The sequence below is a fragment of the Trachinotus anak genome, unplaced genomic scaffold (genome assembly GCF_046630095.1).
Source record: "Trachinotus anak isolate AG129_WGS33_773 ecotype Australia unplaced genomic scaffold, CSIRO_AGI_Tana_v1 ptg000016l, whole genome shotgun sequence".
In the NCBI taxonomy this organism is placed as follows: Eukaryota; Metazoa; Chordata; class Actinopteri; order Carangiformes; family Carangidae; genus Trachinotus; species Trachinotus anak.
Window position 1 is genome coordinate 1,118,943 of NW_027273867.1, and position 22,346 is coordinate 1,141,288.

At 43.7% G+C, this 22,346-nt stretch overlaps 1 protein-coding gene across 1 annotated transcript; it reads right to left on the reverse strand.

Moving 5' to 3' along the window:
* Positions 1-85: 85 nt before the first annotated feature.
* Positions 86-20,912, reverse strand: bzw2 (basic leucine zipper and W2 domains 2). Its single transcript, XM_071500186.1, has 12 exons — positions 20,837-20,912; positions 19,509-19,579; positions 16,177-16,353; positions 8,718-8,821; positions 8,558-8,623; positions 6,688-6,823; positions 5,630-5,739; positions 5,027-5,197; positions 4,798-4,944; positions 1,743-1,881; positions 1,501-1,623; positions 86-398 (listed from the first exon to the last, which is right to left on the reverse strand). The coding sequence occupies exons 2-12, from the start codon at positions 19,570-19,572 to the stop codon at positions 370-372; spliced, it is 1,266 nt and encodes a 421-aa protein (XP_071356287.1). The 5' UTR covers positions 19,573-19,579; positions 20,837-20,912; the 3' UTR covers positions 86-369.
* Positions 20,913-22,346: the final 1,434 nt, after the last annotated feature.

The following is a 22,346-nucleotide window of genomic DNA, read 5'->3' on the forward strand; positions in this document are numbered from 1 at the left end:
GACTTTTCTGCTGAACTAAAGTGTAAAGATGAAATAAATGTGAACCAGTAACTAGCTGGTCTGTGAGATGGTGTGTGGCTGGGTTTATAAAGAGGAGAACACTTGTACATATAAAACCAGTTTATTGATAAAGAGAGAAGAACAGTTCAATACATACAAGAGTGAGTAAAACTCACTACAACATGTGTACATCTACTGCAGAGGTCACACTCCTGTGTGAGAACTGAGACTTCCTGGTTGTCTGATGGTGGCGGGCTGCTTCGGGGGGGGGGGGCTGGCCCCCACCCCAGCTCAGAGGGGACCTACACTACATGTTGACTAGCTGCTGCACCATCAGGACTCAGGGGGCAGAGTGTAGGGGCCTCTCGCTCAGCCCTCCTCCCCCTCTGACTCTGACTCTGTGGACAGGAAGAGAACAGAGCGTGAGCTGGCTGCGCCACCTGCTGGTAACACTCATCAGCTGCATCACTGAGTGGCACAGTCAAAGCCTGCAGGTTTCCACACAGTCAGCAAAGAAGACTTGGCAGAGTCTTGTGACCTGCTCAGTGATGATTATGAAAGACCATCACAATGTCTTAAAATCATAGCTTTGATCAGTCATATATGATCATCCTGAACGTAAACATGAGTCCTGTCACTATGATAAAGTGTCAGTCAGTCAGAGTATTTATATTCATACATGAGGACAACACAGAACAGCCACAGACATAGGCTGTACTGAAAAATATCCAAATTCATATTTCTACATTAACACTTGTGTGTCCTTTGGGACATTTTTGTCCCTTTCATTTTAGAATTTTTGGCTTTGTTAATGCAAACAGAATTCATGTTGCCAAAGTGTGGAAATTTGAAACCCATTAAAACTGCAAGTTTTGATCTCTCTGCCGTTACAATCTATTTTATTAGGATTTTGTCCTTAAGTCCTTGAAAAAAGTTTTTACTATTTTCCACTAGATAAAGTCATATTTGGCTGATGGAGCAAATACAGACATTTTCCTGGTGTCCACTAGGGGCAGTGCCGCTCTGTTATGGGCCACTGAAACATGTATTCAACTGAACTCTGACCTTCCGGAAAAAATAATAATGCATCAAGATCATTGTCACTGACATATCCCAGACTGTGATCAACTGTTTTCATAAAAAACAACTGACACTGACTTTATGTGAACAAACTGGCATTTAAAAGGTTAACATCCTGAAAATGATTGAATGTTTGGTCATTATGATCAGGACTGTTGAATGAAAAAAAATATTCAGTGAAAGTGGAAAATAATATTAATACATAGTTCTTTATCACAGTTTTTTGATGCAGACATTTTTGTCCTCTAACAACCTCTGTATAAGTTTTTTTTTAAAGGGTTAAATAATAAAGATTTTTTTTAATCCCCTCAGTGTATAAAAGAAATAATTTGCAGTTATTATGAATTTATGATTAAAAAAACGTCCTCTGTTCTTTGATAAAACACAGAGGTTCTGACAGACAGCACAAAGTAAAAGAACCTTCTTCAGCATTCTGAAGCCACTCCACAAACTTCTTCATCTGCTCTAAGAAGACACTCTTCCCTTTAGCAGCATGGGCGTCTTTGTACCACTTCAAGATGGCCTCCTCACTCAGGACATCAGCTGAGATTAGAGAGAAAACCGTCAGCACACATCTGCACAGAAACAGCTGGAGGAGAGCACTGGCAGCACAAGGACACAACAGACAGACCTGATGTGATGTGAGTGTGTGAGGCTCTGACCTTTGTAGAAGAGCACCACTATCTTAGAGAAGGACTTCATGAAGTGGATGTTGTCGTAGCAGTACTCCTGGATCTTCAGCAGCAGCACCAGCTCAGACTGACCCTGAGTGCTGAACACTGCCAGCAGAGGAGCGTAGTGCTGAAAGAGACGGCGCACACACACACACACACACACACACACACACACACACACACACACACACACACACACACACACACACACACACACACACACACACACACACACACACACACACACACACAGTTACCTCAATGACACTAAAATGTCATTCTTCATTTTTCAGCATCACATTCTGGTGACAGATCTCTTCCCTCTGTTGGTTCTGGTTTCACTGCTGCTGCTTTGCAACCAGATAAACACAAATTAAAATTTTTAATTTTAAAAACCAATTTTCATTTTAAATTTTATATGTGAAACCATGAATTAAAGTTATCACCTGTACCTGTTTCTCATTAAATCATCCAGACATGTTGAGTTGTGGTCTTACATCATCACAAATGTTTCAATCCTCAAACAGAGATTTCTAGATCTGAAGTTATCAGAGAAATAAACCTTCTGAACACCTGACACTGAAGGATCCAGACCAGAAGAAGACTTCAACTCCCACAATACTGCTAGTTTCTAACTTTAGCCTTAAGTTACAGTTTATCTAATGTTAGCTGGTTTCTAACTTTAGTCTTAACAGTTTAACTAACTAATGTTAGCTAGTTGATAGCGCCCTTTCATCTCCAGTGTTTTCATTTCATTCCCAATATAAAATGTCATATGTGATCTATGTTAGCAAACACTGGTGCTCAGTCATGAGCAGTGAGACAGTGGAGGATCAGTTGTTGTAGAGTGTTGACATCAATATAGAGTTTATTATTTCATGTTAATAGTCTTTTGTGTGTCTGTGGTGGTTTAGTTAGTCTTTTACCTTTTTGATATCAGATTCTATAACAGACACCTCCTTTGTTTTCACTCAGGAATTCAGGAGTTTTACCAGTTGGCTCATTGAACAATATTAAATTACACCTGTTAAGGGCTCAGTAATTGTATTAGCAGTGGTGGAAAGTAATTAAATACACTTGCTCTAAGTACTGTACAATTTTGATGTACTTGTACTTGAGTGTTTCCATTTTATGCTACTATATACTTCTACTCCACTACATTTCAGAGTGAAATAATGCAGTTAAACAAGTAAGATACCAAGGGAACTAACACTGAAGTTGACTGAAGCATGTGTCTCCACTGTACTGGGTGCCCTCTCACCCCGGAGAAAAGTCAATCCCCCCGCTCGATAGCACAATTCTAATACTAGCAATTAAGATGAAAACAACACCAGTGCTAGTATAAAAACAAGACTTCTGTCAACACTACACTGATATTAAATAGCAACAATAGCCATTGTTGGGAAGTAGCATTAGCGCTCAGGTAGCATCAGTGTCTGAGTAGTTTGTAGTGTAGCTTGCTTCTATCAGTAACAGTTATACAGTGTTGTGTTGCTAATACCAAATTAATATATTAGGATGACAACAGCTAATATTAGCTGTTGTCATGCTAATATGATATAATATGTGCTAAGGAATCTAAACTTGTGTTAAAACTCATGTTCATCAGAGTGAAAAGCTTCACTGTGTTTTACTACGACTATAATTTTTCCTTAGGGTTTAGACCTTCTGTGACTGACGTCTTAGCAGCTTTTCTTCAGGAGAGAAATTTAGCCTGATGCAGTTTTAGGGAAATACATAAATGATAATGACCCTTAGAACCTCCAATAATCACCAGTACTGAAACTAGTCCTCACAGGAGACAAGAGAGCAGCAGAGGGAGTTAAAAATTTTAAACACTTAATATAGACTTTGCATATTCAATTCAGTTCAATTCAGTTCAATTTTCTTTGTATAGCGCCAAATCATAATATACATTATCTCAAGGCACTTTACAGCGTAAGGTCAAGACCTTACTTTGTTACAGAGAAAAACCCAACAGTTCCCACAAAGAGCAAGCACTTGGCGACAGGGGGGAGGAAAAACTCCCTTTTAACAGGAAGAAACCTCCAACAGAACCGGGCTCAGGGTGGGGGGCCGTCTGCCTCGACCGGTTGGGTTTAGGAGGAGAAAAGGGGGGGTGGGGGGAGGAGAGAGGAGAGAAGAGAGAGAGAGAGAGACCAGGAACAGCTGTAAAGATAATGGTGTTATCAATAATAATGACAGGTAACAGTGGTTAATAGTAATGATGAGTAGTGGTGGATCTGGATCCTGCTGCTCCAGAGGCAGAGATACCTGCAGAATGAGGACAGAGAGAGGGAGAGAGAGGAGAAGCACAAACTACGGGAGAGAAAAAATACAAAGTTAATGGCATGAAGTCATCGAGAGAGAGAGAGGGAGAGAGACAGAAATAGAGAGAGAGAGAGAGAGAGAGAGAGAGCGCCCAGTGAATCATGGGAATCCCCCAGCAGTCTAGCTCTATAGCAGCATAACTAAGGGATGGGCCAGGACATACCTGAGCCAGCCCTAACTATAAGCTTTACTAAACAGGACAGTTTTAAGCCTGATCTTAAAGGTAGAGAGGGGGTCTGCCTCCCGAACCCACACTGGGAGCTGGTTCCACAGGAGAGGAGCCTGATAGCTGAAGGCTCTGCCCCCCATTCTACTCTTACAAACTCTGGGAACAACAAGTAGACCTGCATTTAGAGAGCGAAGTGTCCTATTGGGAAAATGGGGAACTATAAGCTCTCCAAGGTACGATGGTGCCTGACCATGAATGGCTTTGTAGGTGAGGAGGAGGATTTTAAATTCTATCCTGGATTTTACAGGGAGCCAATGCAGAGAGGCTAACACAGGAGAGATGTGATCTCGTTTCCTAGTTCCTGTCAGTACTCGTGCTGCCGCATTTTGGATATGTGTTCTACCTACTTCCTGCTCATTGTGAAGCTGGAGCGCAGGTATTTTTGAACAGCTGTGGGCTCCTCTTCCTGAATGTGTGACCTGATGGAGGACCCTATGTTGTGCTGTGCAGTGCTGCCGTGATCTGCTGTTGATAGTGACCTACTTTGAGGTGTTTGAGTGCCTGCTCTGTGACCAGCTCCTCCTTCTTGTTCCACTCCACCGCGTTCATCAGGCACGTCCATAACAAGCCAATCACAGCCTGCTCCTGCAGCTCGTTCCTCTTCATCTCCTCCTTCACGTACACCACCATCTGAACACACACACACACACACACATAGTACAGCATGGCACACTACCTGTACATACTGATGTCACTGACAGTGTGTCCTCACCTCTCTGATGGGGCACTGCTGGGACAGCCGTTCCTGCAGTTCCCTCTGCAGCTCTTTGCGGGTTCCCAGACTCTGCTGCATGTGCAGGAAGTCAGAGAGCTCCTTGAGCCCGGCCTCATTGAAGTACTTAGAGAAATGCTCCACGTTCTGTTTACTGGCTGGAAACAGCTCCTGAAGTCAACAGGGGTGAAAAACAACAGGTGATTAACAAAATAAAAGCCACTGCTTTAGAAAACATGGCAGCTCCTCCACTCAAAGGTCAAACAGGACTCAGACTGACGAACACTGTCTGTTACCCTCTACTGTATACTGGGACAATAAAGAGCTGGGGGACATGGGGGACCTCAGCTGACCTCACAGGTCACTTCTGTCGCCCCACTACATGAGGACTTTCCTCCTGCTGCACATCGTGCTGAGCAGCCAGGTTCATATTTAGAAACCTCAAGTACAGTTGTGGACAGGTGAACATAATCACCATTGAAACTGCACTGATACTGATACTGTGCGTGAGGCCTGCAGTGCTTTCCTTCATGGTGACTCTCCACTTCACAGAAACAGAGGGTGTAGCAGTAAACTCTGCTGCTGAGCCTCAGCTTCTCTCACCAGAAGTCTTTTATCCAGGTTAGCCTTCCTCAGAGATGAGGTCACTGCAGTTGCATCTTTCTCTGCCATCCATGCTTTGAACATCTTCACAGCAAACAGTGCAGAGATCCCTGAAAAAAGATGTCCAACACAATAAAGTTTATTAAAAAAAAGATTTCTTTGTCATTTGACATAAATATTTCCTCTTGTTACAGAAACAGTCTGTGATGGAAGAGTCACATCAGAGGCATGAGGATCAAACAGGAAGAGCTGCTGAGCAGCTCGACAGTTCTGGAAAATGAAATACTAAATGAATAAAGTTCACTGTGAGTGTCTGACTCTGCTCTACTGATGGAGTTAGTGCTGTGGAAATGTACAAAACACTGACTGTATCAGGACAACAGGAAACATGGAGGGAGTCTGGAGTAGTATCCTCAACCAGTCTCCAACCAGTCCTCCAACCACTCCTTTAACTAGTCCTCCAAGCAGTCCTCTAACCAGTCCCCCAACCAGTCCTCCAACCAGACCCATAGCAGTGTTTCCTGAAATAGCATCCCTAAAGCAGCAGACATACTGGACGTTCGTTGTCATGGTTACTATAATAATGGTCGTAGCTTGGTTAGGTTTAGGAAAAGATGGTGATTTGTGTTAAAATAAGTACTTCCTCAACATTAGATGATCTTTGTTGTCATGGTTACAATAATAACAACAAATGGTCATGGATAATAGAAACAACATGAACTGCTACTTTCACATGGGAATTGAACACAGTTGTGTCATATTCCTGTGTTTTGTTGACCCATCCATCCATCCCAACCTCCTCCTGACGTGGACTTTGTCGCTCTATAAACTATGTCACCACACTTTTCCCTTTGCTCCTGTCATCATTACTATGACCACTAGATGCCGCCTAGCGACAAAACCTAACTCTGGGTCATAATAACCTGCTGACAGATTACCTGTAGGCTCATTTGTTACAGGACAGTCTCTCTCCTCCTTCTACAAAGTGAATGAACCTGTCCCACCTCCTCAGACCTGCAGTGATCTTCGGAGACCAGCAGAGTGGTCTCCTCTCGTACCTTCTTTGACCACGCTCTCAGTGAAGAGGCTGGTGATGATGGGAGGTGGTAGTGTGCTGTTGGCCAGCAGGATACCAGTCAGCATGGCTAGCTTTGTCTGCTCCGACTCGCTGAAGGCCTTCAGGAAGAGCAGCAGCTGCACGACACAGACAGCACACAGTGAGTCTCATGTTACACCTGGAGCAGAGCAACACCAACAACGCTCATTAACAGTTTTTGCCCTTTGAAAACATCCTCATACAAATCATATGAATTAGAATCCAGTGATCAGAAACTAGTCTGAATGTTTCTGAGCTGATGCATTTCATTGAAGAAGTGTGGGTTACCCCTCTTTGTCAGTTTGTGGTGAGTCTGTCAGGGGTCAGAAAACTACAAACAAAATCCCCCAAATAAATGTACTATCTACAGTTACTGAAATAAAATGTTGTCCTGCTGATTGATGTGGATATAGAATCAGTAATAGCACTGTATGCTCATGTAAAAATAAAATAAAATAAAATAAAATAGTTAAAGAGTTGAGATTGTAAAAACAGTGCTGCTACTGAGGAAAGGAAATTTTGATGTTATTTTGTCAAGATGCTATCACTCTCAGAACTGTTCTGTAAGGGATCTAGCTACGCTAGGTAGAGGTTGCTACGGGGACCTGTTTATGGGACGCACAAGAGAGTTAAGAAAAATACAAGTTTGTACTCTGGTCTCCGTCTCGTCATTGTTGTCGTCCGACATAAGACATAACACAACAAGAACCAGGCCTGCTCTGAAAAGCATTAGTCAGAACCAACCCACCAAGACACATCTGCAGACGCCATTTAATACAAGTACAGCCTGTCTCACTTCACAGGGTTCAAATAACTGTGATTATTGGTGGAACAATACATGACATAGTAACACCTGCACATGACTTATATTGTCATATATAATATATTATATAATATATAATTTTTTGCTGTTATATATCTGATTATTATTTACACAGTTAAATTACAGATTCAATTATGATTTGATTATTGTAGTTGTTAAAACAATAGAATTTGAGTTCAAGTGAAGAATTTACTGAGATACTGTGTGAATGAGATGGACAACCTGAAAACATAATGTCTCTGGGTCTGGCTGCCTCCAGTGGGGAGGAACAATAATCCACGACTACAACAACAAAGTAGCTTTGTTCTCAAAAATGACCATATAACTCCATAACTACAGGTGCAGGTACATACTGTAGAAATCCCATTTAAAAGGATGTGGGTGGACATTGTTGATCTTCCTGAGGAAGGCCATGCTGAGGACAGAGACATTCAGATGAGGACAGGCTGGTGTTAAGGCTCAAAGTGAGTCAAGTCCCCACACCACCACCACCATCACCACCTGGACTGGTTGGTCCATGGATCCAGACTCTGACCTTATCATCTGCTGCCTCAGCAGAAATCCAGATCCATCAAACCAGGTCTTCATCTGTCCAGTGTTGGTGAGCCTGTGTCCACTGCAGCCTCAGGTTTCTGGTCTTGGTGACAGGAGTGGACCCTGACACGGTCTCTGCAGTTGTAGTCCAGTGGTAAAGAGTGGTTATCTGAGTGACTGGAGCTCCAACCAGTCTGTCCATTCACCTCTGACCTCTCTCATCAACACAGAGCTGCTGCTCACTGATGCTTCTTGATGAGATCAGCAGCTTCACAAACACTCAAACCAACAGTCATGAGAGTCTCTGAGTCACAGCTCCTCACCTGATCTGCTGCTGCCACATGATTGGCTGACAGGATATCTGCATGAATACGCAGGTGGACAGGTGTTCCTAATAAAGTGCTCACTGAGTGTATAAGGTATAATAATTGTGGACTATATAGAGAATACAAACTGAGTTTGGATGCAGCATCACCTTTTTGATCTCCTCCTCAAAGGCCTTCTCCAGATATTTGTATCGTCTGATGAGCTTATTGAAAACCTGAAGTCACAAACAGACACTTATCATGTTAACAGAACCATATCCCCCTTCCTGTTGCTGGGCACAGTCAGTGTGAAGGGGAGTGTGGGTGTACCTGAGCATATAGGCGTAGAGCGGCATGGCTTTCCTCAGTGGTGAACACGCAGTACACTGTCACCTTGGTCTTGTCGCCCTCATCAATACGAGTCCCTCCAGGAGCTGTGGACGAGAACAGGACATTTAAAGTTACACAACATGACCTGTCCCGAGTGGGACCAGGACGCTTTGAGCTAGCAAAGTGTACAGGTGTTCCTAATAAAGTGCTCCTGAATGCATGTAAAATAATGGGAGCATAAATCACCCCAGAACAGAACAGGATCTGTTTGCATTTGTGTATTTCATTTCATGGCTTTATTTAGCTATTTCCTGTTTCCTGTCTGCCTCAAGGTATACTCCCAGTGTGACATCCTCCGTACCTTTATCTCACCTGGATTATTGTTACAGTGTGTAGAACTGCTGGACCAGAGAACAGTGTTCTGTTGTAACCAGTTCTGTTTCGGGGTTTGGAGGTTTAACTATGTTGTGCTCCATTGTCACCTAAAGGGGGCGCTAAATTTTTTTGGGCTCACTGTATGCATGGCACTGCTCAAGTGCTCTCATGTTTCCCCTTGCTCTAATGAAATAACCATCACAGTTTGTTAGCGTTTTTTCATCTGACGCATATTCCACACAATATTCTGTGAGCTACAACAACTGTAACTCTCTTTCTTCTTGTTTCAGTGAGTCTGAAATTTCTCAGCTGCAATAGGTTCAGAGGCTCCAGCCCAACCTCACTGGCTCCCTGTATGTTTCAGAACTGACTTGAAGATCCTCCTGATCACATTCAGAGCCCCCATGACCCTTCTCTGTGCTCTCCATCAGTCTGACCAGCTGCTCTTAAATGGGTCCGTCCTTTTCTGTTTTAGCCCCCTACTCTCCATCAGGTCGGCTCATCCAGGCTGGTGGTTTGATCAGATTGTTGGTTTTATCTGTCTCATGGTTTTATTTGGTTTATTATATTGTTTTTATTGTTGAGTTTATTGTTGTTTACTAATCACCAAACATTTTGTAACTGTTTTTTTTTATTATTATTATTAATTCAATTCAATTTTATTTGTATAGCACCAAATCATAATATACATTATCTCAAGGCTCTTTACAGGGTAAGGTCAAGACCTTACTTTGTTACAGAGAAAAACCCAACAGTTCCCACAACGAGCAAGCGCTTGGCGACAGGGGGGAGGAAAAACTCCCTTTTAACAGGAAGAAACCTCCAACAGAACCGGGCTCAGGGTGGGGGGAGAAAGGGGGTGTGGGGGGAGGAGAGAGGAGAAAAGAGAGAGAGAGAGACCAGGAACAGCTGTGTAGGTAATGGTGTTATCAATAATAATGACAGGTAACAGTGGTTAATAGTAAAGATGAGTAGTGGTGGATCTGGATCCTGCTGCTCCAGAGGCAGAGAGACCTGCAGAATGAGGACAGAGAGAGGGAGAGAGAGGAGAAGCACAAACTATGGGAGAGAAAAAAATACAAAGTTAATGGCATAAAATAGTCGAGAGAGAGAGAGAGAGAGAGCCCAGTGCATCATGGGAATTCCCCAGCAGTCTAGCTCTATAGTGAGCCAGCCCTAACTATAAGCTTTACTAAACAGGACAGTTTTAAGCCTGATCTTAAAGGTAGAGAGGGTGTCTGCCTCCCGAACCCACACTGGAAGCTGGTTCCACAGGAGAGGAGCCTGATAGCTGAAGGCTCTGCCCCCCATTCTACTCTTACAAACTCTGGGAACCACAAGTTGACCTGCATTTAGAGAGCGAAGTGTCCTATTGGGAAAATAGGGAACTATAAGCTCTCCAAGGTACGATGGTGCCTGACCATTAATGGCTTTGTAGGTGAGGAGGAGGATTTTAAATTCTATCCTGGATTTTACAGGGAGCCAATGCAGAGAAGCTAACACAGGAGAGATGTGATCTCGTTTCCTAGTTCCTGTCAGTACTCGTGCTGCAGCATTCTGGATCAGTTGGAGGCTTTTTACTGAATTTTTGGGACATCCTGACAATAAAGAGTTACAGTAGTCCAGTCTTGAGGTAACACATGCATGAACTAGCTTTTCAGCATCCTTTAGACACAGAATGGGTCTGATTTTAGCAATATTGCGCAGGTGGAAGAAGGCTGTCCTAGAGACTTGCTTTATATGTGAAGTAAAGGACAAGTCCTGGTCAAAAATGACACCAAGGTTTCTGACTGTAGCACTGGAGGCCAAGGTGATGTCATCCAGAGTCAGTATGTTATCACATAGTGTATCTCTGAGGTGTTTTGGGCCAATTACAATAACTTCAGTTGAAGTTGTCTGAATTTGAGAGTAAGAAATTACTGGTCATCCAGGTTTTTATGTCCTTAAGACACACCTGAAGCTTGGCTACCTGGTTAGTCTCACCTGGCTTCATGGATAAGTACAGCTGGGTGTCATCTGCATAACAATGGAAATTTATCTGGTGTCTCCCAATAATGTTTCCTAGAGGAAGCATATATAGACTGAAGAGTATTGGTCCTCGCACAGAACCTTGTGGAACTCCATGGCTGACTGTAGTGTTGATAGAAGAGTCATTATTAACATGAACAAACTGGAGTCTATGTGACAGATCAGAATCAGAATCAGAATCAGAATCAGTTTTATTGCCAAGTATGTTTTCACATACAAGGAATTTTTTCTGGTGATTGGTGCAATTGATCAGAAACAGTGGGGCTCTCTAGCCTTGTTGATGAGGCTAATAGCAGATGGGAAGAAGCTATTTTTGTGGCGAGAGGTTTTGGTCCTGAAGGACCGCAGCCTCCTGCCAGAGGGGAGTGTCTCAAAGAGTTTGTGTCCAGGGTGGGAGGAGTCAGCTACAATCTTCCCTGCACGCCTCAGAGTCCTTGAGGCGTACAGGTCCTGGAGGGACGGAAGATTGCAGCCAATCACCTTCTCAGCAGAGTGGATGATACGCTGCAGTCTGTTATTGTCCCTCTCCGTGGCAGCAGCGTACCAGATGGTGATGGAGGAGGTGAGGATGGACTCGATGATGGAGGTGTAGAAGTTCACCATCATAGTCCTTGGCAGGTTGAACTTCTTCAATTGCCTCAGGAAATACATCCTCTGCTGAGCTTTTTTGATGAGGGAGCTGATGTTCAGCTCCCATTTGAGATCCTGTGTGATGGTGGTTCCCAAGAAGCGAAAATGCTCCACGGTAGCCACGGGGGAGTCACACAGGGTGATGGGGGTGGGTGGGGCTGGGCTCTTCCTGAAGTCCACTATCATTTCCACTGTCTTCAGAGCGTTTAGCTCTAGGTTGTTCTGCCTGCACCAGGTCACCAGACGCTCAGTCTCCCACCTGTAGGCAGACTCATCGCCATCAGAGATGAGTCCAATGAGAGTGGTGTCGTCTGCAAACTTCAGGAGCTTGACAGACTGATGGCTGGAGGTGCAGGTGTTGGTGTACAGGGAGAAGAGCAGAGGAGAAAGAACGCAGCCTTGCGGGGATCCAGTGCTGATGGTCTGGGAGTCAGACACGTGCTTTCCTAGCTTCACGTGCTGCCTCCTGTCAGACAGGAAGTCGGTGATCCACCTGCAGGCGGAGTCAGGCACGCTCAGCTGGGAGAGCTTGTCCTGCAGCAGAGCCGGGATGATGGTGTTGAAGGCAGAGCTGAAGTCCACAAACAGGATCCTGGCATAGGTCCCTGAGGAGTCCAGGTGCTGGAGGATGAAGTGGAGAGCCATGTTGACGGCGTCGTCTACAGACCTGTTGGCTCTGTAGGCGAACTGCAGGGGGTCCAGGAGTGGGTCAGTGATGGATTTGAGATGGGACAGGACAAGACGCTCAAATGATTTCATGACCACAGAGGTCAGGGCAATGGGTCTATAGTCATTTAGTCCTGTGGGCCTTGGTTTTTTGGGGACAGGGATGATGGTGGAGGATTTGAAGCAGGCTGGCACGTGGCAGGTCTCCAGTGAGGTGTTGAAGATGTCCGTGAACACTGGAGACAGCTGATCAGCACAGTGCTTCAGGGATGATGGAGAGACAGAGTCAGGACCGGCTGCTTTGCGGGGGTTCTGCTTCTTAAAAAGCCTGTTGACATCTCTCTCCAGGATAGAGAGAGACGTTCCTTTGGTAGAGGAGGAGGAGGGGGGTTCTGATGTGGCTCTGATGTGGAGGTTAGTGTCAGGCTTGTCCCACTGTCTTTCAAAGCGGCAGTAGAACTCATTCAGATCGTTGGCCAGACGGAAGTCGTTAGTGGAGTGGGGGGGTTTAGGTTTGTAGTTAGTGATCTGTCTGAGCCCTTTCCAGACAGAAGCAGAGTCATTGGCTGAGAACTGGAGCTGAAGTTTCTCAGAGTACAGACGTTTAGCTTCTCTCACCGCTTTGCTAAACCTGTACTTGGACTCTTTAAACTTGTCCCTGTCCCCACTCCTGAAAGCTTCCTCCTTTTGCCTCCTGAGCTGACTGAGCTTAGCTGTGAACCAGGGTTTGTCATTGTTATAACTCACCCTGGTGCGTGATGGGATACAGCAGTCCTCACAGAAGCTGATGTATGACGTCACAGCCTCTGTGAACTCATCCAGACTGTTGGAAGCAGTCCTGAACACCTCCCAGTCAGTGCAGTCCAAACATGCCCGCAGATCCTCTATGGCTTCACTGCTCCACTGCTTCGATGTCCTCACAACAGGTTTACACAGTTTTAGTTTCTGCCTGTATGTGGGAATCAGGTGGACCATGACATGGTCAGAGTGGCCCAGTGCAGCCCGGGGGACGGCGTGATAAGCTCCACTGATTGTGGTGTAACAGTGGTCCAGAGTGTTCCCCTCTCTGGTCGGGCAATTAACAAACTGTCTGTATTTGGGCAGTTCATGACTGAGGTCACCTTTGTTAAAGTCACCAAGTACAATAACTACGGAGTCCGGGTTGGTCCGCTCCACACACAGTATCTGGTCGGCGAGCGCCCGCTGTGCCTCCTGCACGTTGGCCTGTGGTGGGATGTAAACACTGACCAGGATGATTGAGGTGAACTCACGGGGGGAGTAGAAGGGCCTGCAGTTTATGATGAAAGTCTCCAGGTCAGGAGAACAGTGCTGCAGGATCACTGTCACGTCTCTGCACCAGCCACTGTTTGCATAAAAGCAGATTCCTCCACCTTTGGTTTTGCCGGACAGCTCTGTGTCGCGATCCGCTCTGAAGAGCTGGAAGCCGGCCAGCTCCAGCGCAGAGTTCGGAATCGATCCACACAGCCACGTCTCCGTGAAGCACAGGACGGCAGATGAAGAAAAGTCTCTGTTCTTCTGCACCAGTAGCTGAAGTTCATCCAGTTTGTTGGGCAGTGAACGCACGTTGGAGAGAAAGATACCTGGGAGCGGTGTGCGGAGTCCGCGCCGGCGGAGACGCGCAAGCGCACCGGCACGTTTTCCTCTCCTCCGGCGTTTCACTGCGAGAGCAACGGTCAGTGACCTCTGACCAAAATGTCCAATAATTCCACAGGTGAGTCGAGAAAAGTAGGAAAAAAATCCACTGGAGTTGTTTCTCTGATATTAATGAGCTCTTCTCTGGTGAAAGAGCTCCGGAAACCAAAGCAGAAAACTGGATTTATAAAGAAAATAAGGCAAAAAAATGCGCACCAAAACACCGAGGCAGCCATCCGCGGCGCCATGGCAACAGAATGACTGAAACTTTATGACTTAAACCAGCTTAGTGCGGTTCCTTTAGTGCTGACCATATGCTCTAGTCTCTGTAACAGGATCTTGTGGTCGATGGTGTCAAATGCAGCACTAAGATCTAGTAGGACAAGTACAGAGACAAGTCCATTGTCTGAGGCTATGAGGAGATCATTGGTAACCTTAACCAGAGCTGTTTCTGTGCTGTGATGGACTCTAAAACCTGACTGAAAATCTTCAAACAAACCATTTCTGTGCAAACAATCACTTAACTGGTTTGCAACAACCTTCTCAGGGATTTTGGAAATAAAGGGGAGGTTGGATATAGGTCTATAATTGGTTGAAACATCTGGATCAAGAGTAGGCTTTTTAAGTAGAGGTTTAATTACTGCAACTTTAAAAGCCTGCGGTACATAACCAGTTGATAAAGATAAGTTAATCAGACTTGATATAGAGGTGTCGATTAAAGGAAAAACTTCTTTGAACAGCCTTGTTGGAACAGGGTCTAGAAGACAAGTCGATGGTTTAGATGAAGAAACTGTTGAAGTGAGCTCAGAGAGATGTACAGGAGGAAAACAGTCAAAAATGTGCACTTCTAAACTTACTACTAGTTTAATATAACTATTATACTACTAGTATAAGGACCACATCAATCTGCGTCTTGAATTTGCTTTTCATCTTAATCTGACTTAAGACTTTGACCCACAGGTAACACCAAACTGCCACCATGTGACCCAGCAGACACAGGAGCAGAGGAAGGTCCGGATGTGGACCTGGTTCTGCCTCCTAAGCTTGTTGTAGAGGGTGAAGAGGTGAAGGGGTTAACAGTAACGGCTGTGATGTATCAAACATGAAACAAACAGGCTGGATAATCAACTCACTGCTGTGTATCATGAACTCTGAGGACTGAGAGTAAAACCTTTACGTATAATTGGTTTAACAGAGTGAGAACACTGTGTGTGTGTGTGTGTGTGTGTGTGTGTGTCATACTACAGACAGATTAAGATCAGTTTAAGATTATAAGGTTACACAGGTGAGTGTATGCAGGTAACTGAGTAACTTCTGCCCACATGAGTACATGATCACAAGATCACATGACCACAGTCTGTAAAACGAGGATCAACTCTCCACACAGGGGAGAGGTGACTTCAGTGTTTACCTGTCCATCACATCAGACTCAGTGTTCTTGTTCTTTGTGTAGCAGACAACAGATTTTTGATCACAAGGAAGAAATAATTCTGCGACGACCATGACAGTGAGCGAGCTGAAGGTGTGAACTCTTCGGTCCTCGTCTGTGTGAACAATGAGGCCCTGGACTGGAGCAGAGTTGAACACCGACCACTGTTCTGAATGGAAAACACCAACGCCTCACCTTTTATTTGACGGTTAGATCACACCTGAGTTTTATCCTAACATCACGGTGATGTCATACCTGCCAACCAGGGAAAATATTGTGTCACTTCCCTGCATCAGTCAGAGAGGTCAGAACCATATTCTGGAGAAGATCTCTAATGAAAGGTCATATTTACATCCAGGAGCAGTCAGCTGTTTGTGGTCATGTGACATCAGCTCAGAAGGAGGTGAACCCTGGGTGTTGACTTGAAGGAAGAAGGTTTACATACGTTCACCTCAAGTTTCTGAGTTTTGACCATGTTTTTCTAAATGATCATTAACACTGAGCTTTGTTATCAGATCCGGTTAAAATCTAAGGTTTCAGTGCGGCTGCTTAAAACCACTGTTTTCATGATTTCTACAGATGGTAGGTGGCAGCCCTACACTGGAGGAGTAAATGGGGACTAGACTCTGCTGCCCCCTGCACGAGTACTGCACCTGCACTACAGAACCACTGACTCACCGAGCATGCTCCCTGCGATGAGGATGTCGAACAGCGTGTCGGCATAGCGCCTGTAGTCCAGCCGCGACCCTGTGGAGTCCAGAAACTTGGCTACAGCCTCCAGGTCGCCGCCTGCTTCATTGAGGCCCGCAACAATGGTATCCCGAAAAACTGTTGGCTCGAACTTCTCCTTTTCATCTAGGACAGAAGGTCACATGATCAGAGCAGAAGGAGGTATTGGCTTCGGTCGAAAAGTCTAAATCATCTCCTTTCCTAACCACTTCTCCTTTCCTAGATGCAAAACGTCATGAGGTCAAGGAAAGAAGTGAAGGAGAGGTCATAAAGACTTAAGGAAAGACAAGAGAGAATCTGACTGGACTTTCACAGGGTTTTTTTCTTTAAACCAACTTTATTTATAACACATGGGATGATAAATCCTCCTTTAACCACAGAAACAAACAGGATGAAATGTTGACATAGGAAACATGAAAGCAAAATGAAAAAAATTATCCACTAAAATGATAATTAAATCAAAATAACTGAGCAATAGGTCAAAATAAATTATTCACAGACAGAGTTTCCTGATATGGACATTTTGACCTTTTTATACATTTGTTAAGAGGAGAAAATTATTTTTTTATTTACTGAGGGGATTTACTGAAATGACATTGCTGTGTATAGTATTTTCTCTCAGGTGTAGTGAGATTCCATCAGACTAAACCAACCCCTCCTCCTCACACACAACCAGTGAGGAGGAGTAGGAGGAGGAGTCCAGATGGACTATGAGTGATTCCTCCTGTAAAGATGAGACAGTTTGAATGATTCCCTCAGACTGAGTGATCTTTTTTTTTTAGTTATTGATTAACTGTAATGAAAAATAAGAGAGTAATGGTACAGTTTAGTTACCAGTCAGGTTTAAAAAGGTGGGGCAGGTGAAGATGTCTTCACTGATGATGTCCAGTCCACTGAGGCTCCACCCTCAGGTCTCAGAAGTAAATGAGAGGATTATGAATTGATTCTGAAACTAACTGGAACCTGGTCTAAAATCAAGTGACCCACAGGTGAAATATATATAGGAACCAATAAAGACCTGAGGCTGGACCCTGGACCTGGACCTTGGGTCTGCTCCACAAGACAGAGGAGGAAGCACTGATGACAGCCAGACCTGTACCAGACAGACCACCTGAGATCAGCACCACAAACACCAGTTCATGTGTCCACACAACTATAATATATTATATTTATCAGCCTATAAACAGTGATGATGCACCTACATTATTATCACATACATTCATCCTCTGGATCCATGAAGATGTAAGTTGTAAGTAGATGTAAGTAACATATCAGAATCAGAATCAGAATCAGTTTTATTGCCAAGTATGTTTTCACATACAAGGATTTTTTTCTGGTGATTGGTGATGAGGCTAATAGCAGATGGGAAGAAGCTATTTTTGTGGCGAGAGGTTTTGGTCCTGAAGGACCGCAGCCTCCTGCCAGAGGGGAGTGTCTCAAAGAGTTTGTGTCCAGGGTGGGAGGAGTCAGCTACAATCTTCCCTGCACGCCTCAGAGTCCTTGAGGCGTACAGGTCCTGGAGGGACGGAAGATTGCAGATTATATAGAATACCCACAGTAAAATGTACATATATTAATTATTAATTTATGAAAATTATTATCTATGATGATTTGTATGTTGTATAGTTGTATGTTTTCAACATATATGTTAATGACATACATTTAATTTGTGTATGTCAGTTTATTAAAACAACATATGAAAATTCTATATGTTTATGTTTTTTAATAACATGTCTCTTCTCATTATGAAAGTGTTGCAGACTTTAGGACTCAGCTGTTTATAATATCAACAGTTACTAACAGACTGAGGGATGGATCTATATTCATATAACATATGTCTACAATATTAGATACACACATAAACATATATCTGTATGGGCTGGACACATCTGTCAATATATGACATTGTTCCAATTTCTAAATGGTCTGATGTGTAATTTTTACATATATGTTTTTATTTTATACATACATTTATTTCATATATGGAAATTCAACATATGCACATACTGTATATTATATGGGTTGAAGGCATCACTGAAATCTGTGTGATTCAGTATCACTTCTGAACATCTGCCAACATCTGCATCCATCACAAAGTCACTCAGGTGAATTAAATGGAACCCAAACAGATTAAGGTTCACTCTGGTTTGAGAAGTGGTTATAATTTATAAACTTACACTCACTGTTGGAAGACATTTTTTACATTTGTCTGGGTGATGATCACACGACAAAACAGCTGGAAAACTGCAGCAGTTTAGTTTTTTATGAAAACCAGTTTAGACTGCTGAGCTCCTTCTTCACTGTGCTCAGAAAAAAAAGAATTCCATCTTATTTCATAATTTTACTATATTTTCTCACAGGGACAGTTCACCCACAGAATGAGTACATGGAGACTATATTTTTATTGTTGAGTGAATGAGTAATTTTCCCTGTTAAGCACCAGAAACAACATGGAGGCAGCAGAAGACCTGAGCAGGTGAAGACTGCACGTCATCAGGAGGAGGAGAGATAACATGTTCACATCTGATGCTAAATCACATTCTTATTAGGCCAGTTTAAAGCTTCTGTAAGCCATCCTCACTGCCACTAGATGTCACACTAGACCGCCAGCATCTCAGACCAGAAAGAAAACGCTTCGTTGGTTCCTTTGTTTTTCTCCCACAGTTGTTGGTTTGTTGATCTCTCATTCGCTCTCTTTTTATGTGTTCAGTAACAGCGCTGTTTGTCTGAGGCAGTGTAAGCTACTTCCTGTACTGTGTGTACTGTGTGTACTGTACCACACTGCACTGACCGTCATGATGATCAGAATATATTTAGATCTTGTCTGCCGATTCGTTCCGGTAACCCAGAACTGCAGCTAACAGAGAAGCTAAGCTGCTCAACTTAATCCACACAGGACTTTTCACCAACAACAGCTGAATTAATCAGATATTCATTCACTCAATTGTGATTTTAACAGTTTCAGACTATATTTTATTCAGAAAAAACATATAAGCTTTAAAAACTGTGGCTGCTTCATTCACTCACAACAAGGTTAATATCTGATAGAGTCACATGGTCTATCTCTGTGTTTGAGTGTTGGGACCTGCTCACATTAGCATGTAGCTGTTTCAGTAAGAGTGTAAAGGAGTCAGTCAGAGCAACGTCTGTGATATTTTCAGTGGAACTGAATCATTTTAATGTGTGCATGTGTCTGAAACATGCAGAGACACATACACACAGTGTTTGTGTTTGCTCAGATGAGGCCAACACACAAACCTAAACCTTGGTCTGGTACTCACCCCTTTTCCTGGTCTTAAACCTCTGGCCTGTGAGCACTGGCTTCTGCTGCTTACCGGTATTCATACAAGTCCTGAAAAACACAAACAGGTCCTCAGTCTCCACTCACCAGTGCAGCATGTACTGTGGTGTTGTGCAGGGTGCTCTGGATGTCACGTGACAGTGGCAGTGAATGTGAGCTAGCATGGAGCTTGTTGTTCAACATTTCTTGCTAAACTGGGTTGAGCTGCCTCTGGCCTTTGCTTCTGATTTTCAAACTAAAAGAAAGCAGCTGCTCTGGACACGTCATTGCTTCTTCTACATACATATTTTTATATAGAGGTCAAAGGTCATTCAGTCACAGTTTTATATGTACAGCCTCTAACTTAAGTTATGCAAAGAGTGAACACACCAGGAGCTGACAGTGTAGGACTTCAAGAAAATGCATCATGTGCTGTTGGCTACAGTGGCTGAACACAAAAAAATAGAAGCAACCTATTGAGATGCACAAAGCAGAATTAACATTAAAGGTCCCATATTTACTCAAATTACCCATATTTAACCAAAAACCATCCACGTATAGTTTTACATCTCCTCTCTCAGGCTTCTCTCTGGAGCTCTAGTAACAACAGGTCAGTCAGGCAATCAGAAGAGAGCCTTTGAGCCTTTTTGTGTTCTTTGTTGTGACATCACAAAGTTCCAGAAGTCCTGACGGCTGGTTTTAAGGCTCAGTTTCTGAATACAGGCTGTGTGCATTTCTCTGTGGACTGAGGCTTTGATACTTTCACAGTATTAATATAGAACCTAGACCTGCTTTATAATCACAAACACATGGACATCTACCTTTAGACTGTAGAGAGCTTTAATCATCCATATCTGAGTAGATTTGCTAATGACAGTGATAATAACAGCCATAATAACATGAGGTCAACAGTAGTAAGAGGGGCAGGAGTTCTGGTTGTCAGAACAGGTCTAATCCAGTTGAGTCCAGTCGGGACATAAACCTTCTCACGGACGTATAAAATAAACGGCCACAAGAGAGATTCTGTGACACCTGTGCATGTTCAGCTGAGTACCAAAAAAGTGTGTCCAACCTTCAGACTCCTCCCACAGCTTTCTAAGTTACTGTTAAAACGGTGGCCTGTACTCTTTAATAGTTTGATCTGAATATGTAAACTATGATGGAAATATGACTCCAGTTGTATAAAACTCCAGACAGAGCAGCTGCTCAGACCCTCATCACATCTACTTCTTTTGCTTTTTCAATATTCAACATTCACCTCTGTGTAAAATCTGTTTCAGCAGCTCTTCCTCTGAGGATGACTGTTAAAATAAGTTGGAAGGTGCTTACCAGCAGTGAGGTCCCTGTGCTGCCTGGAAGTGAGTTGGGCTACTGACTGTCTGAGTGTTAACCTTGTGCTCTGCTCTATATATAGTGGGCTCATCCCTGCAGTGTAAACCTGCCTCTGACTCTCAGCCACAGGACACGTGTCATGTTACTCAGACTGTGTTGGACTCATTCTCTCCCCCTTAGTCATTCAGTGACACTAACATACCACAGAAACGCATGGTGTGTTAGAGTCTTTTATTTTGAAAGACACAGTTGAAGCTATTGTTGTCAGAGAGGCAGCAGGACTGCAGAGCCACTGGCTGGGTCAGGGATTACTGCACTTTCTAATCCACAGCATCATCCCTGTTGTCTGGAGCAGACTGTGTCACTTCACTGCAGACCGTGTGTCCACTCTGGTTTTAAAACAGAGCTTCTAACAAACAGGGAAGAGTTTATCACTGAATAACTACATCAGAACTATTAGAGCTTCATCTGAACTGAAAACAGATTCTTTCATCCACAGAATCCTGGCAGTGATGAGGCTGTGACTCTTCTCTTCATCACTGCAGCTCAGAATAAAATAATAATAGAAAATAACTACTAGACACTACTCACACAGAATAACTCAGCAGGCCAAGAATTTACATCAAAAACTATTATAAAATCCTGTTTAAGTTTAAGCTTAAACAGGATGTTTAAGCTGAAGAACCAGCTCCACCCAGAGTCAACCTTCATCACAGTGTTAGTACCAGGTCTCTGTTAAGTCCGGGTCCTGTCCTGGGAGGGGAGCAACTTCTGATCTCTATAACTTCATTCATAAGTGAGACACTGACAGGTGTGTGACAGGATGCGAATGTTGTGGTCATGGGTTTAAACGGTTTCTGTAATCAAACATCTAAAAGCAGGAATCTGGTCACATGGTCTGCGGTCTGGTCAGTCACTTCAGAGTCTTTGATGTGAAGTGGTCTGAGGAGCTCTGGTCTATGGGACCTGTAGTAGTGCCTGTAGTCAAAAGGTAAAGCTGATCAGTCTTTAAAAACACACCTTCTGCAAGACTACCGGGACTTCCCTTGCCACATGGCACAAAATTAATTGAAATTGAGATCAGAGTGTCACTTACTTACATCAACTCCTAATGAGACAACAGTTGTGTATGTGTGTGTATGTGTGTCTACCTGTGAAAAAAAGGCAGAGGGCGGGGCCTATATGGAGAGGGAAAACAGACGGTGGCATCACTAGGCCAAAAATCCTACCCATCACACTGACAATGATGAGGACTATATTACATTACTATTATTATCTTTATTTAAACTCGAGGGTCATTGAGGGCAAGGCCCTTATCTACAATGATGTTGAGCAAATCCAAATAATAAAAAGATACAAGGTAAAAGAGAAACAATATTACATCAGAGTCAGTACTGGATTTCTTTGGAGTGTATCTACTCAGCACACAGCAGGTGTCCCCCCCGCCCCGGTCTGATGCAATGGTACGTTCCAAGAATGGCTCGACTCTAAGTCTGGAGTGTTTCAG